The 16,125-nt window shown below is 37.9% G+C and overlaps 1 protein-coding gene across 1 annotated transcript; it reads right to left on the bottom strand.

Annotated features, from left to right (window-relative positions):
- Positions 1–4,637: 4,637 nt before the first annotated feature.
- Positions 4,638–15,858, bottom strand: lpcat2 (lysophosphatidylcholine acyltransferase 2). The gene is made up of 14 exons (XM_067450620.1): positions 15,153–15,858; positions 14,192–14,334; positions 13,333–13,550; positions 12,938–13,050; positions 10,137–10,197; positions 9,299–9,357; positions 8,936–8,970; positions 8,459–8,513; positions 8,192–8,274; positions 7,958–8,083; positions 7,353–7,506; positions 7,023–7,121; positions 6,578–6,719; positions 4,638–5,701 (listed from the first exon to the last, which is right to left on the bottom strand). Exons 1-14 carry the CDS (start codon positions 15,264–15,266, stop codon positions 5,514–5,516), a joined length of 1,590 nt encoding a protein of 529 aa, XP_067306721.1. The 5' UTR covers positions 15,267–15,858; the 3' UTR covers positions 4,638–5,513.
- Between the last annotated feature and the right edge of the window lie 267 nt (positions 15,859–16,125).

The raw sequence follows: 16,125 nt of genomic DNA, 5'->3' as shown, positions 1-16,125 counted from the left end.
ACTAGAGGGCACCAATTCAAAAAACAGGGGTAGTTTGATGACGCCAAGTTTGAGCTTAGAAGCTTGGGACATGTGGTCTACAGCTCACAGCCGGTGGGAAAGAATTGAGATAGGACTCGAGCAGAAATCATGTTCATGGATGCGATTATTAATGTTACTGTATATGAAAGCAGAGCAGGACCGAGTGTTGGGGTAGCTGAGCAAGGTCGCTGGTGCAATTGTTGCGCAACACACGGCTCGCGAGCAGCTGGACTTTTATTATGACGGGACATAGTCACCGGCACCATTTCCGCTTTTCCGGTCATGAGTATGAGGTAACACAGCTCTGTTTATCATATTAGATACATTTAAGTGTGTTGAAAATGACGTTATGACGTTACTCTGTGGGTGCACTCAGCGGCTACTGTGACACTTGTTCACACAGCTAAGAGTAAAGTGTTTCTGCCAAATAAAACCGAGGGTAAAGCAGAGATGCTATGCTCAGACGTCCCAGTTCCGGTTAAAATAGTAATTTTCAAATAGTTGGAAACATTTGGGATATTGTAAGAACTTAACTGGAAAAAAATACACTCATCTAAAGGATTATTAGGAACACCTGTTCAATTTCTCATTAATTATCTAATCAACCAATCACATGGCAGTTGCTTCAATGCATTTAGGGGTGTGGTCCTGGTCAAGACAATCTCCTGCACTCAGAACTGAATGTCAGAATGGGAAAGAAAGGTGATTTAAGCAATTTTGAGCGTGGCATGGTTGTTGGTGGCAGACGGGCCAAAAATGCCTTGTTGATTCTAGAGGTCCATGTCCATCCCTTTATGACCACCATGTACCCATCCTCTGATGGCTACTTCCAGCAGGATAATGCACCACGTCACAAAGCTTGAATAATTTAAAATTGGGTTCTTGAACATGACAGTGAGTTCACTGTACTAAAATGGCCCCCACAGTCACCAGATCTCAACCAATAGAGCATCTTTGGGATGTGGTGGAACGGGAGCTTCGTGCCCTGGATGTGCATCCCACAAATCTCCATCAACTGCTAGATGTTATCCTATCAATATGGGCCAACATTTCTAAAGAATGCTTTCAGCACCTTGTTGAATCAATGCCACTTAGAATGAAGGCAGTTCTGAAGGCGAAAGGGGGTCAAACACAGTTTTAGTATGGTGTTCCTAATCATATTTTAGGTGAGAGTATATAACACTGGCCTGGTGGTTTTGGAGTACTTTGCAAAAATCCTACATTCTGCACCTTTAATGACTCAGTGTTAACTAGTCACAAGACATTTACAGGCACTACATTGCATCATCTTTTTCTGAATAACACAACAGCACATCATGCAAAAAACAAGAGCAGGTGTGGTGATGATGCATGAACTCGATAGTTGCGTTCTGCTTATGATGATTGAGAGTTAAGTACATTAACATGAATTCATGCATATAAACCATGCATCAAGGATAATGCTTGGTTTATACACTCTAAAAAATGCTGCGTAAAAACAACCTGGTTTGGGTTGAAAATGGACAAACCCAGAAATTGGGTTGTTTGAATGGGTCCATTTACTAGGGTTCAAACAACCCAATTGTTCATTTGGGGGTTGTTTTTAATCCAGCATTTTTTAGAGTGTAATATATAGTGCTCTCACTGAGAGGAACTTTAAGATGCATCTTGCCAAGGTCAGGACCTCGGCTTTGTGGGCATGATTGTTTGAAATGAGAGAGAGAGAGAGAGAGAGAGAGAGAGAGAGAGAGAGAGAGAGAGAGAGAGAGAGAGAGAGAGAGAGAGAGAGAGAGAGAGAGAGAGAGAGAGAGAGAGAGAGAGAGAGAGAGAGAGAGAGAGATTAAAAACGGTAAAACACAGTGATTAATAGCTATATTCTGACATTCTGACAGGGTAAACCAAAGTTAAGGTCTACCTAGGGGAGAGAGAAGAAAGGGAAAATTAAAGTATGCAAAACATTTCCTTCTAAGGGAAAATGATTTGCTGTATACCTTGTCTACACATGCAATTGGTGTGAAGGGCTTGTGATTTGCAGCTATTTTGCAACCCGTCAATGAACAGTGTAGCCTGTCGGCACTGACCTTTTCAGACGAGCCCCCGATCAGCCCCCTCATCTGTTCCAGCACAGCCCTCCCAGCCAAAGCGCTAACAGCTAACTCTTGTTTGGTGTTGTGCAAATAAAACCCGATTACTTGGGCTGATTGCCCACAATTTGACTAGGCAGACTCACCTCAGGCTGAAATATAAATGAATGCTGCAATATTGTGGGGGGAAAAAAGCAGAAAGGGAGAGCGTGAAAGAGAAAGAAAACTGAGAAAGCGAGAGAAAGAAACAGTGACAACAATGTGATTTAATTGATTCCATCCAATCTCATCAATTGTGATTAAAATGAAATGCTCCCCTCATGTTTGAAAAGGTTAAAACAAATTGACGGTGGAAATCACAGCTGGTTATCACAGCGTGCGGAGCAGCAGGACTTTAATGAAGTGAGTGCAATTCCATCCTTCATCCTGCTGTATCAGACAAGAGAGAGAGAATGAGAGAGAGAGAGAGAGAGAACATTAGCTTCTCATAAGACATCATTGTCCCTGATCTGCCCTCTGATGATATTATATTGACAAAAGCACTCTGTAAGTCACTCGCTGAGTACGTTTACTGACTGACTTGGTTTTGATATACTGCAGCTCAGCACAACAGAGGCCCATTATAAAAAGCACTTAACTTAACTTTCTCCTTTAACAGCCTTCTTTATAATATTCAAAAAGGACAGACATGTTTTCCTATGTTGATGAGAAGGAATTGCAGGCATCCTGTTTGAAATGTTTTGCATTAGGATGAACCAATGTACTCCCTCAGGCCCTGTCCCAAATGGTGGTCTGACTAACTTGCAATGGCCGCCACATACATGTGCCCATACAATTCATGAGTATAGGGTCGGAATGATCCGTCCTGCCAGCTAAAGTCACTGAATGAGCAACACCTTGTTGTCCCTTCACAACAAGGCAAAAAAGTCACAGTCCAAAATGTTCAGCCTCTCTGGCAGAATGAGATTCCAATCTTGACCCAAAAAAGATTTTCTTCTCTGCATTTTCCCTCTTCTCTAGCTTGCTTCCTTATCTAATCTAGTCAAATAAACCTTGTAATTTAAGAATATTTTTAGCTCCCTTGACAAATGGCTTTTGTTCCTTTCTTATAAATCACTTTGGATGAACTTGTCTGTTAAATGCATAAGTGTAAATATGGGCTGTTTCCAAAAGCTGAAAAATGCAGGCAGTATGAGTTAGTAAGGCAAAAATGCATGGCCAAATTCTATAAATGTGTCACATTCTGTCCACTGAGATACCTTGATCTGATCGATTCCTGAAGACAGAATATAGCTGTGTCCTCCGCTGCCTATGATATACCTCTATGTGCGTTTAACTCCATAACAGCTAAGCTAAAAAATAAAATGGTTCCTGAAAGTTGTTGTTGGTTGTCACTTAGTTATCGCCAAAGCTCTCTCTATTGTGTTGTAGATCATTAGACTGTTATGCTGCCTCAGTAGCCTTTCTAAAATCAGTTTAGTGTGGTACCTTTTTGTGCAAACACTGCCTGTGAAGTCATTATCCAATAGGTCAGACAGGCAACAAGTCAGCTTCCTAAGCTTCCAGGCGCAGCCAGCGTCTCACTTGTCATTTTGATGAAAATTTGAACGGCGAGGGTGCCAAAACTCTGCTCCAGGAAGGCCACAGTCCTGCAGAGTTTAGTTCCAACCCTGCTCCAACATACATACCTGTAGTTTTCAATAATCCTAAAGGACTTGATTTTCTGAATCAGGTTTACAGTTAGACTTTGCAGGACTGTGGCCTTCCAGGAACTGAGTTTAGTACCCCTCATTATGTTCCCTCAATAAGGTTATGCACAACAAAATTCTGTATTCTGCTAAATAGGTTGCATTGCTTCTATACCAAGTCTTTTGTATGTGCTCTGATAAATATAGAGCTGTTTTACTATCAATATATCTTCAAAGGAGCTACTAAATATAAAAAACTTATCCGATATCCATAACATATGCTGAATGAAATCTAATAGTTTTTTATTTTCATACTCTCATAAAAATCTGAATATTAAAATGGAATAAAACACCAACAATTTAAGTAACCTGCTTGTTTAGCCGATTAATTTAATAATCAGCCATAAATATTGCTATCAGTTCATTCTGCTGTTGACACTTTCTCAGACATGTGATGTAGATGTGAAGAAAATGGTTTTCTTGTTTGTTCATGTGACATTCGACAAAGCCTATACACACTTTTGCTGAGGCTACACGGATTCCGTCTCAATGGGCCTTCGACCCGACAGTATTTGCGGCATTAAGTCACCAAAATGTGGACCCAGCCTGCAAGGCTTTTTGCCACTACTCGGGAACACTAAGAGCACAGGAAGTGAAACATGATTTTCTTGTGAAACAACGACCGGTTACTGTAGCAGACCTGCTTATATACTGGGATTTACTGTCACCTAGTGGATATATTCGGTATAAAAATATTAGTTAATCAGCAGTTTTAGTTTTATAGTTCCTGATAATTCACAAGAGTGTACAAACTCTTTGAACAAGTGTTAATGCACTCAAACATAAAAGGGACAACAAATACTAGTTAAAATTCAAAGGATTTCTTTTAATGGCAAAAAAAGCAAACTTTGCTGTGTTAACAAAATCATAATTGCAACCTGCATAGCTAAATAAATACCACTGCACTGGGATAATTTGGAACCAAGCCCTCTGGTGAGCACTACTGTGGGCGTGTTGTGTTGCCTGTTTGCTCACAAATTGGCCTATTTTCAGTGGATGCAACAGAGTATTTGTCTGAACAAGCAGCAGGGACAGAACGCTAACTCAGCAGCATTTCCTCTCAATGGGAATGTAAATAAAAACAAGATGCAAAGCAAAACCTTTGATTAACTCACTTTCTGTATACCAAATTCCCAGAGCAGAGAGAAAAAAATAAAAATAAAATAAAAATAAAAGAAAGTTTGTATTTGTATAAGAATCTCTTCTGTAATATATTAATTCTAAAGAAAATCCATTCTCCATAAAGGGAAACATGTATACACATGAATCAAGTACATGATTTCCATAATTTAAATCAGAAAATCACCTTTCCCCCCTCAATTAGATTTAAGCAAATAATATTAGCCTTCATAAAATTAAACGACTGAAACATTGTGTTGGGACTACAAGCTTCATGTCTAAAAGCTGAGGGGTGTGGACTAAAAACCCAAAGTTATGTTTTTTTTTTTTAGCTGCAACAGAATAAGTGTTTTAGCATGCTTATATGTGTTGACATTTTGTAAACATTGATTTGAATGCCTTTAATTAAATCATTAAAGTGTTTATGAAATACTTGGAAAACCAAATTTTTTGATAGGACATATGCTTGTGTACAAAAACACTCAAACACTTAAGGCAAGTGTTCAAATGGAATGGCAGGGTAACAACCTCTTGACTGCATGCTTCATCTTCTTCAACTGTGTCAATCATCTTTCTTATCAGAGGTACTGTCCTCTTGGTGGTCATCATGAGAAGCAGTACAGAAGTAAGGCACATTGCTGTCACAGTCTGGATCCTGCCCCTGGAGACACTGGTAACGCTGTAGCTCGATGTAGGTGGTGAAGAGCTTGGCATATTCTGGGTGTGTGAGAGCGAAGGAACGAAATTCATCTGAGAGAGGAAACGAGGGGGGTAAGTTACTACAAATGTGTTTACTCAAAAGGAAACCAAATTAATCAAATGAGGTAACGGGCGGGCAGTAATGAAATGATGTAAGATCAGGCTACTGTGTGAAACAGTATGTAAAACAGTAAAACAGATCTGTGTAAAAACAACTCTTAAAAGATTTAATCATTTTATTTTGGACGCTCAAGTAGGCTACTATCCAATATATGCAGCTGATGGCCTAAAATCAACTCTTCAACGATTTCATGAAAGCTTCCTGCAAGTAATACAAAAATGACATTTCAATAGGCAACAGTCATCGTTTGGATAAAAAACAGGTTTCAACCACAAGCCTTCACTTGAAAGTGTTCATGAATGCACACACAGATATTTTCCAAGGCGTTTACATACACAGCATGGAATCACGTGCTGCAGACCGTGATGCTTTCTTGTAAGTGATGCTCTTTAATTACCTCAAATTACTATGGAAACTTTTGTTGGCCTATTAAACATTTTACCGCAATGACGCAGCATTCAATAATCTGCTAGTTCTTTCTTGCTGAATGCATGAAACAAACACAACAGTCAGGGTTCACTTTAGACAAGTTAAATCAAGAACCTGGACAGGAAAAGAACTCTGGACTGTGATACACCTGGGATTGGTATAGTATATTTAGAAATGGCTTAATAGGAAAATATTTGAGATTTGAGTGCATAATCATATCTATGTACAGACCATTTGACCACAGAATATATAACCAAAAATGCAATTAGTTTGACAGTCCATATAAACCTACGATACTACAAAAAACTATTCTCTAAACAGATAGCATTTCTTATATGCTATATATATTCTATAATATATATAGTTGGTGTACAGACCATAAGTTATGTGTCCCGATCCATCTGCATCAATTTCTGTGAAGAGGCTGTTGACGTCAAGATCACACACTCCAAGAGCAGAACGTATCAAACCGCTAAACTCATCTTGGGTGATACAGTTGTCCTCGTCAATGTCAAACAGCTGCGGAAAGACCAGTTTTGACAAGAAATCACACAAGATAATCCATCTATATGCTCTACTGTTGACTCTTTTCTTTCTGTCAAGTAGTTCAAGACTTTTGAAAGCCACCTTGAGGTGCTAACAACCACTGACACATCAGTACTTGTTTGGTTTACCCTTCATAACCACATCACAACATCATCTTTAACTCTACACCAGATTAAATCTTTATTTTATCTTCGCACAATCATACAGTAGTTTTAGAATTTATGGATTTCAATTGTCTTCTCATAATAGCATTAGTGCAAACTGTGATGTCATTACCTTAAAAGCAGTCTGAATGACATCCTCATTATTAGCTGGTCGGCACAGAACTGTGACACCAATGACATACTCCCTGAAATCAATGGTGCCATCCCCGTTCTACAAAAAAAACACATGAAACGTGCTTCAAAATAGGCCACACTGTGAATAAAATATAATACTGTTTGAGTCATCCTGTCACAGAGATATATATTGGTTGTGTACTGAAAATAAAGTATTTTTTAAAGCAGATATCTGAGAGTATTTTATACATTTCAATTATTTTCTGTACATTTTCCCTGTATCACGTGGGGCTCATTTCCATTTCATATAAGTTATGGACACACCCACCCTGTCAAACAGAGCGAAGAGCTCCTGTAGAGCTGGGCTGAGGGGTAGTTTGAGGAAGCTGGCAAACTCATCAACTGTGATCCTCCCACCTTTGCAAGAACAGGCTATGTTGGCAAAACTCTCCAATTCCTTCTTCACATTGTCCCATTTTAATCTGGAGTTACAACAGAGAAACAGAGTTTTCAAGCTTCAAGTTGTCATGAAACAATAGTTGCGATAGTCGTTTCTTCCCTATTGTGATGTATATCTAAGTAAAAGGCTTCTTGAACAAGAATGTAGGACAGGACTTGATTGGATGGTTGGATCATTGTGGTTTGCTATTACTGTAATGTAATGTGAGTGAAAGGTTGTCCAGCTCTTGCACCAGTCTTGCACATGTCATCAGATGTGAAGACGTCATTGCAAGAAGGAAGGGAAGTTATTTTGATCAAATATTACAATGGCATTTTGTATTTGAATAATTTATAATAAATACTACAATATTCCATAAAAGAACAAGAATTTCATGATAACTGTAAACTACTATTTTTCCTTTTGTGGTCACATTTTTTATTATAAAAAAAGTTTTGGGCTTTAAAATTTTTTTTTTTATATAATAGTCATACTCCAGTTTCCTGCTGATCTTGGTAAACTCCACGAGACCCGTCTCCATAGGCAGGGTCAGTTCTCCAGCTGCAATCATCAGACGACAATCTTCATACGTGTGGTCTGTGACCGGCAGGCCCAGAGCCCTAGTAAGATACAATTCTTAAGATCAAAATATTGTATTGTGCACATATTGTAAAGTTCCACCAAATAGAATCTTATACAGACATGCTATAATACATAGCAATGCTTACACAGCCATGACATTTCTCACTGACTGAGCAAACTTGACAGGACATTTCTTCTCCATCTCAGTAGGAACGTGAGGGGGAAGAAACTAAAACAGACACAATACAAAAATATTCTCAGAAATGATTTGCAACTATGTAAGATTAGATAATGCGTGATTGAGTTAATTGTTTTAGCATTAAAGCTTCTAGCATAACCGCTTTTTGATGCTCTTTTGAAGGTGAAAACAGCAGAGAATATTAGCATGAAATATGCAAATATTTCGTACAGACCTCAACCTCCACTGTAGTATGGAACTGACAGAGTGTGAGCAGCAGTAGTCTGGCCCTAAAACAGGAACTAGTGGTGAGGTTCCAAACCAACAGCATTTCAGAAAGCATTGCTCTCTCTCTATACTGTTTATGCATGACTGTGCAAAAAGTCTTTAAACCAAGCTTATCTAAGAAAGTGATCAACAAGACTGCACAAGCAGAGGAGGAAGATGACAATTTAGATCACTGCAGGCTATTATACTTTATCATTTGATTATAAAATGTAGCTCTATTCTTATCTTAAATACCAATAAACCAATGAAACATCCTTTTTGGCTCACCAGAGTGCTTCTTAGAGCATTACATACATAATCCTGGCATTTGAATTTAAATTCTGATTACTTTTTTGTTGTAGCAGTGATTGGAAAAGGCATAAGTGAAGAAACATTTTGTCAGTTGTGTAAATGCTTTTGGCTGTTTATTTTTGATATTACTTACGATTTTGGTCCTTGCCATGTCCATGTGATTGTGTCCTGTAATAATAAAAAAATAAAAAAAAGTGTAAAAATTCTTCTATTAAAACTATTAAAAAAGAGCTATTCACAGCTTAAGCTTGACTGACAGACATGGAAAGCCTTTAGCCAATGTGTGTAATTTTGCCAGGTGGCCCTATGCAATTGCAAGCTTTTTTTATGGTTGGCCTACTACAGTCCTCTCTACTTTGTTATTATGGTTATTTATGGTTTGTATTTTACATAACAAATTTCTTGTGCTACTCTATTGTGTTTGTCAGATATGTTTTTCACCAGAAACTAAGACATCATGAAAATGATATAAGATTTCTTTTGAATTTATACTGACCAGCTTATTTGGGTATCTGATAAGAACAGGCTGTACTGGGACTCCTGGGATAAAGGCACCTATGGAGGTAAAAAGAGTAGCAAATAAGCACCTTTCATTCATCCTCTTTGTTCTGTTTGTCCTTTTAGCTACATTCATACCCAGCAAACTTTTGGAGGTTTAATGACCGTTGAAAAGACATCCCTCCGAGAACCATAATGATTGAAAAATAGTTCCAAAACAAAAGTTGAACGGATCTTTGAATTTATTTTTATGAAATTTTCTGTGTTACATATTTTTACCGATTCATGCCGTCCTACCATGACTATTTTTGGCCAGGGTCACAACGTTGCCACCAGACCAACGTAATACAAACAATAAATAGCACTGACGAGCGAAATTGATGAAGCCTAATGCAAAAAGTAATTGAACTATATTTTAATGAATGTCAAATATTCAAAGGGATAAAGTGTTAGTGATGTGTGTAATATCTATTCATAGACACAACGCTCACTCTCTTTTATGTGCTGATGGTTTCGCTGACCTCATTCTAGATTGTTTAGTGCACCAAAATAAACTGTCGAAACCCCTAATTCAGTGATAGTTTATCTTCCCTTTAACTTGTATACATTTGCATTTAGGGAAATTAGTTATCTGATAACAGACAAGAAGATTTTCCTATGGTGCAGTTCATACACAACTTTCATTATCTACTGAGTTATGGACTTTTGCTATGGTATACTGTATCTGTAACATCTTAAATGGATCTTAATATTTTAATCTGCATTATTATGTCATCCAATATTATAATTAACCTTTCTATATTACAAACAAACAGAAATAAACACAATCTGCTAACCTTGTTTGAAGGTAATGAGACATGATCTGTTTGTACATGTTCCTTCAGGAAAAAGTAGCACCTAAAAAGAAAAGAAAACCAGCAGTTATTTTCAGCAATAGGGGAGCGCGGGGCACAACCTAACGCGGGTTTAGTTGTAACACGCATGGTTTAACCCTTTCCACACATGCCAGGGTGAGGAAACTTTGTGTACAGTCTTGTTCAAAATAATAGCAGTACAATGTGACTAACCAGAATAATCAAGGTTTTTAGTATATTTTTTATTGCTACGTGGCAAACAAGTTACCAGTAGGTTCAGTAGATTGTCAGAAAACAAACAAGACCCAGCATTCATGATATGCACGCTCTTAAGGCTGTGCAATTGGGCAATTAGTTGAAAGGGGTGTGTTCAAAAAAATAGCAGTGTCTACCTTTGACTGTACAAACTCAAAACTATTTTGTACAAACATTTTTTTTTCTTCTGGGATTTAGCAATCCTGTGAATCACTAAACTAATATTTAGTTGTATGACCACAGTTTTTTAAAACTGCTTGACATCTGTGTGGCATGGAGTCAACCAACTTGTGGCACCTCTCAGCTGTTATTCCACTCCATGATTCTTTAACAACATTCCACAATTCATTCACATTTCTTGGTTTTGCTTCAGAAACAGCATTTTTGATATCACCCCACAAGTTCTCAATTGGATTAAGGTCTGGAGATTGGGCTGGCCACTCCATAACATTAATTTTGTTGGTTTGGAACCAAGACTTTGCCCGTTTACTAGTGTGTTTTGGGTCATTGTCTTGTTGAAACAACCATTTCAAGGGCATGTCCTCTTCAGCATAGGGCAACATGACCTCTTCAAGTATTTTAACATATGCAAACTGATCCATGATCCCTGGTATGCGATAAATAGGCCCAACACCATAGTAGGAGAAACATGCCCATATCATGATGCTTGCACCTCCATGCTTCACTGTCTTCACTGTGTACTGTGGCTTGAATTCAGAGTTTAAAAATAAATTTATTTTACTATAGCAAAAGTACATTTCTTACTTAAGTTTATTTCTCATCTCTGTTTTTTGTGTTTATTTAAAATAAGACAAATCTGATATTATTTGAATTTTACATCTGTTATTTAACAGTTGAGATCTTTCTTTAAAGCTGATCTAACAGCAGAAGACACAAGCTTCAGTTTAAATCCCAGTCGCGCAGGTGGGGTGCGTTGTAACACTGCGGTACAATGAGCCCCTATTAGAACTATGATATAATATTCTATACTTTTATGAATTCTTTAGAGAAACCATGAGAAGAGAGTAAATAAGGACTGAGAGTCAATGTTCAGAAATTATTCATTATTATTATATTTTTAACTATGCTGTATAGCTGTATTAGCGATGTGTTTGTTGTGTGTATTTTTAAAGGGGTGGTAAAACACTTTTTTTTTTGGTTTTCACTTTAGATAGTGTGTAATGTTGCTGTTTGAGCATTTACAACATCTGCAAAGTTACAAAGCTCAAAGTTTAAAGCAAAGGGAGATAATTGCTTTTAAAGAAATCAAATTCTAAGGACTACAGCAAACGGCCGGTTGGGAACTACAACCTTTTCCTCCAGACTTGCTGACATCAGCAGCTCCAATATTTACACAAACCCCTCCTCTGAGAATATTAAATAAGGGCGGCGAGGCCATCTTTTATTGCTCCGGAGAAGAGTAGGCTGGAGTGAACTAGGCGGTTAGCGAATCAGAACACAGCTGGGCCAGCTAACCAATCTGAGACCATTGCGTATTTTTGAGGGACTGGCTTCATAGAACCTGGAAACCATCAGATCTTTTTTACAAGGAGGGACAAAGCAGTGTAGAATAAAGGTAAAATATATGAAAAATAATGCAATTTTATAAAAACAAGGCATGAACACGTTACAGTGCGCCCCACAAACACAATCAAGCCTTCGAAATAATGTGTTTTACCACCCCTTTAATGATAAAAAAATTAATATTTTATTTCAAAAAGTTAATAATTGTATTTTATTGACAAAATATTTTAGTTTGTTTTGTATATATTTTTAAATATAAGATAACATTTTAAGCTGTCATTTGCTCATGTTACAATATGCCCCCTCACATGTTACAATATACCCCACCTATGGGGCATGTTGTCTCATTTCACTTCCATTCTTTCAGGGTAAATCAACAAAAAAAGTAGATACTGTATTAATAAAATAAAATATGCAGTTTCAAATATAGCTTACAGTTTGCTAGATAAAAACGTCTTAATAATAAAATAAAGTTTAAAGCTGCTTTCCATAACTTTTTTGTGTTCAAGATTTACAAAATGTATATAATGAGAATGTAAACTTGAATACATTTTTTTGACAATAAGACCATGTTTTTGTCGTATTCTGAATCATTATGGTGCACTTATAATAAGTGTTTACATTGGAACTATTTAAGACCGGTCTGGTAGGAGCCGCTGCGGAGGAGCACAGTCCCTGCGGGACTCGCCATAGACATAAATAGAGCCGACTGCAATGTTCTTCCGCAAGACACATGCAGTTCTGTTTATTAACCACTAGAGCGCAAAAAGTTAAAGACTGCAGCTTTAAGTAAGACTAATTAAACATCCACAATGTTGACACTGGTCATTGTTTAGGAACAGGAAATCCTGTATTCAAGTTGAGGAAGTACACATTTAAGAGTAATTTCCTGCTTTCAAAAGGTGGAACACACTTAATTTGGTTTCACATTGTGAACATTTTTTTGTACCATTTTAAAAGTTACACATGATAAACTGAACAAAAATAAAAGTGGAGGCGCTCACCTGTGGCCAGTGTCCTCCTGACTTTGCTCTCCGCTCAATCTCAAGTATAGTGTTTCTGCGAGAGTCTGGATCTGTGCGTGAAACAAGCACTGGCTGCACACAGCGCAAAAACCCTGGGGAAACATAAAATAATAAAACAATATTAACTAATAATATTAACATATGCAAAACTGACATCAATTATGGATATTTAATACTTTTTTTTGGGGGGGCTGATCATTTCCACATTAGGTATAAGTGTTGGCCACTCAATGACACATTAACATCTGCTTATCTGATTTGTTTCTTTGTGTTGATTGGGGTATTTGCAATAATCCACAAATTTGCAGTAATACAACTTTTTGTGATGCTTTTTTTTATAGACCAATGTTGATGTAAATAACCACAATGCTTACTGCCAAAGATTGGTGCTTCCAGAGACTCCGAGCGGGATACGGTAGAGGGCAGACCAGCTTCAATACAGGCGATGGCATCAAAGAAAGAAGAGTGAGGGGCCACAGCTAGAATAGGGGCCTCTAAACTGCTGGCTTGCTTTCCCTTCACCACCACCCTGAAACCCATCCCAAAGAAATACAGCCGGCCTAGAAAGGTCATCACTCTTTTGTGTAAGAACCTGCCCACAAACACATATACAAGCACAGAAACCATGAGAAATAACAGTGGGTGAACTTTAGTCAAACATACCAACAACACATGCACAGAGCAGCACAAAAAGCTTGCTTTAACACGGTGTGTCATCTCATCGGGCGTGAGATCAGCATGTTGTTGCATCAGTTAAGAGAATAACCACATCCCTGCAACAGCTATGCTGCCTCCTACGCTTATACTTAATTAATCTGATCAGTGTGGTCAGTCCAAAGAGAAATGAGATGCAGCAAATTAGACATTTCTCAAGAAACCACGTGGCCTGTTGTTTGACAGAAAAGCATGAATTAAACTGACTGGTTGTGCTCACAACAAATTTCGCATCACAGCGCACACTTCTATTTTTAATGCAGAGGAAGTAAAAGCACATAGCAATACACATACTCACATAAACACAATTCCTAACAAATCACTATTAGCGTACAATGCATAATAACTTCTGTGCATGTAGCAAATAATTAATATCAGGAACTAAGACAAATTTAGTTAACAGCCCAGGAGTGTTTATTATGGTTTAAACAAGCTGTAATCTAAAATTTGAATCTTGTGCTGAAATGTAGAGGCGGTGTAATCTGTGTGTAACATGAGTGTACAAGAAGTGGTATTTACTTTCTCCAGCCAGTCATGGGCTCCACTGCTCCTTTTAAAGACTGTCCGAAAGTTATCATGACAGACAACGGCCACATGACCATTAGAACAAGAAGCAAGAAAATGGCACGGAGCGGCACAAGGATGATTCCTTGAAGAAAACACTACACACAGACATAAGAGAAAAAACAGACACAATCACACAATAAATGTCAAAGAAATCTACACAATGCAAATTACTTGTTTCAATTCAAAACATCTGCAGCAACATGGGAGGGAGTCGTGATTCAACCTAGCAGATGTTTCTTCTGTGGGGACTTTTTTAAGACTGTGATGCAATCAGTTTGAGGTGAAAATAATGTATAAAACACAAAATAAACAAACACAACTCTAAAATAAATTAAAATGCTAAATAAAACACTATTACAGTTCTACAGTACTAAAGTTCTTTAAAAGTATGGAAACAAAAATGAATCTTGGGTAATTAATTTAAAACATTTCTAAAAAAAAAAAAAAAACTAAAAAAAAAACAGTTGACATCTCTTTGTCATAATTACAGCAGCAATACCAAAATTATCTCATATAAGGGGGGTGGGTGCTTTGAATATTGTGTTGGACAGCAGGGCCTTCGATCAGGTCGAAAGGGTTGAGAACAACTGATCAAGCATGTAAACAAGATAGTTTTGAGTTTTAGCTAGACTATCAATTAAGACTGTAGACTATACCACAAATGTTTCAAATGATCTATTCGATTGATATATTGCAGTACAAATTTGAATATTCATTTATTTAGACCAGAATAATTTTCTGCAGATGCATTTGTCAACCCTGTTCCCCAAGATATTACTGTAAGACTATACGAGATCTCATCCAATAGCCTAGAGGGAAGCATATTAAGCAAATCAAATAAAGATGTCGACACACTAATGCGATGTATGACTGAGTAATAGTGACAGAAAAGTCATTGAGAGTATGGACTCACTTTGATTTTATCGGCTTTGGTTAAGGTAAGGTCGTGCACGAACGGGTTGATGACGGCGGGGAGCAGCAGGGAATGCTGTCTGGGCAGCGCGAACACTCTCTGCGCAGGCATCATCTTCTCTCATCACCGCAGAGTCTTCATGTGTCAAACCTCTGAACGACTAGCTTCCTCATTACCACAAGCGCCACCTTATGACATGAACCCTAGCGGTCAACGGATGTGTTTCACAATCAAATGATGCATCCTAACTAGAAATCTTCTCTTTTCTATTATAATCCTACACGCAAGCGGCAAGTTTGTGCATCCCCAGACAGCTCTGGAGAAAGACCGGAGTTTCTGTGCGTGCAATAGCCGACTCAAAATGCGCAAAATGTCCTAAATGTAATGTCCTAAGTAGGCAGTGTTCCGTTGGATTTAAGACAAACCCCACCTCTTACGGACATAATCCTATTTAGCCCTGTAGTAGCCAGGGCTAAAGGTGCCCTCGCTGTTTTTCTCTACAAGTTCGCCCATTGGACAAGTGCTGTCAGTCGCTATAGACACTTTTAGAAATACTGGACACACGCCCTAATAAAATCTTCCTGAAAAATCATTGTCTAACGAGAGAGTGCACCGAGGTGAGAAATATTTTCTCGGAACATCAGCAAATTCGTGTGTCCAGTATTTCTGCCGGCGGTCTAGAATCGGAAGCGGTGATGCTCTAACTCGAGAAGGAATCATTCGTTTGAATCGATTCTTTTTAAATGGGCTGAGCAGACGGGTGACGAACGTTCTGAAAAGTTGGGACATGCGGCTGTTCACTCAGCCCACTACAGGATATTTATTTACATATAATCGATTGAAAAAAAACTGCATCCTATATTTTAAGTTCAACTAGTTCAGCTTTTAAAGACTCGCTCTTGACATTTTCCAAGACCAAAAGATTAACAAACAAGCATTAAAAGTATTGTTATTGTTCAATTGTTATGTTTTA

Source organism: Pseudorasbora parva, chromosome 1 (assembly GCF_024679245.1).
Source record: "Pseudorasbora parva isolate DD20220531a chromosome 1, ASM2467924v1, whole genome shotgun sequence".
Lineage (NCBI taxonomy): Eukaryota > Metazoa > Chordata > Actinopteri > Cypriniformes > Gobionidae > Pseudorasbora > Pseudorasbora parva.
This window is presented reverse-complemented; position numbering and strand designations above follow the sequence as displayed.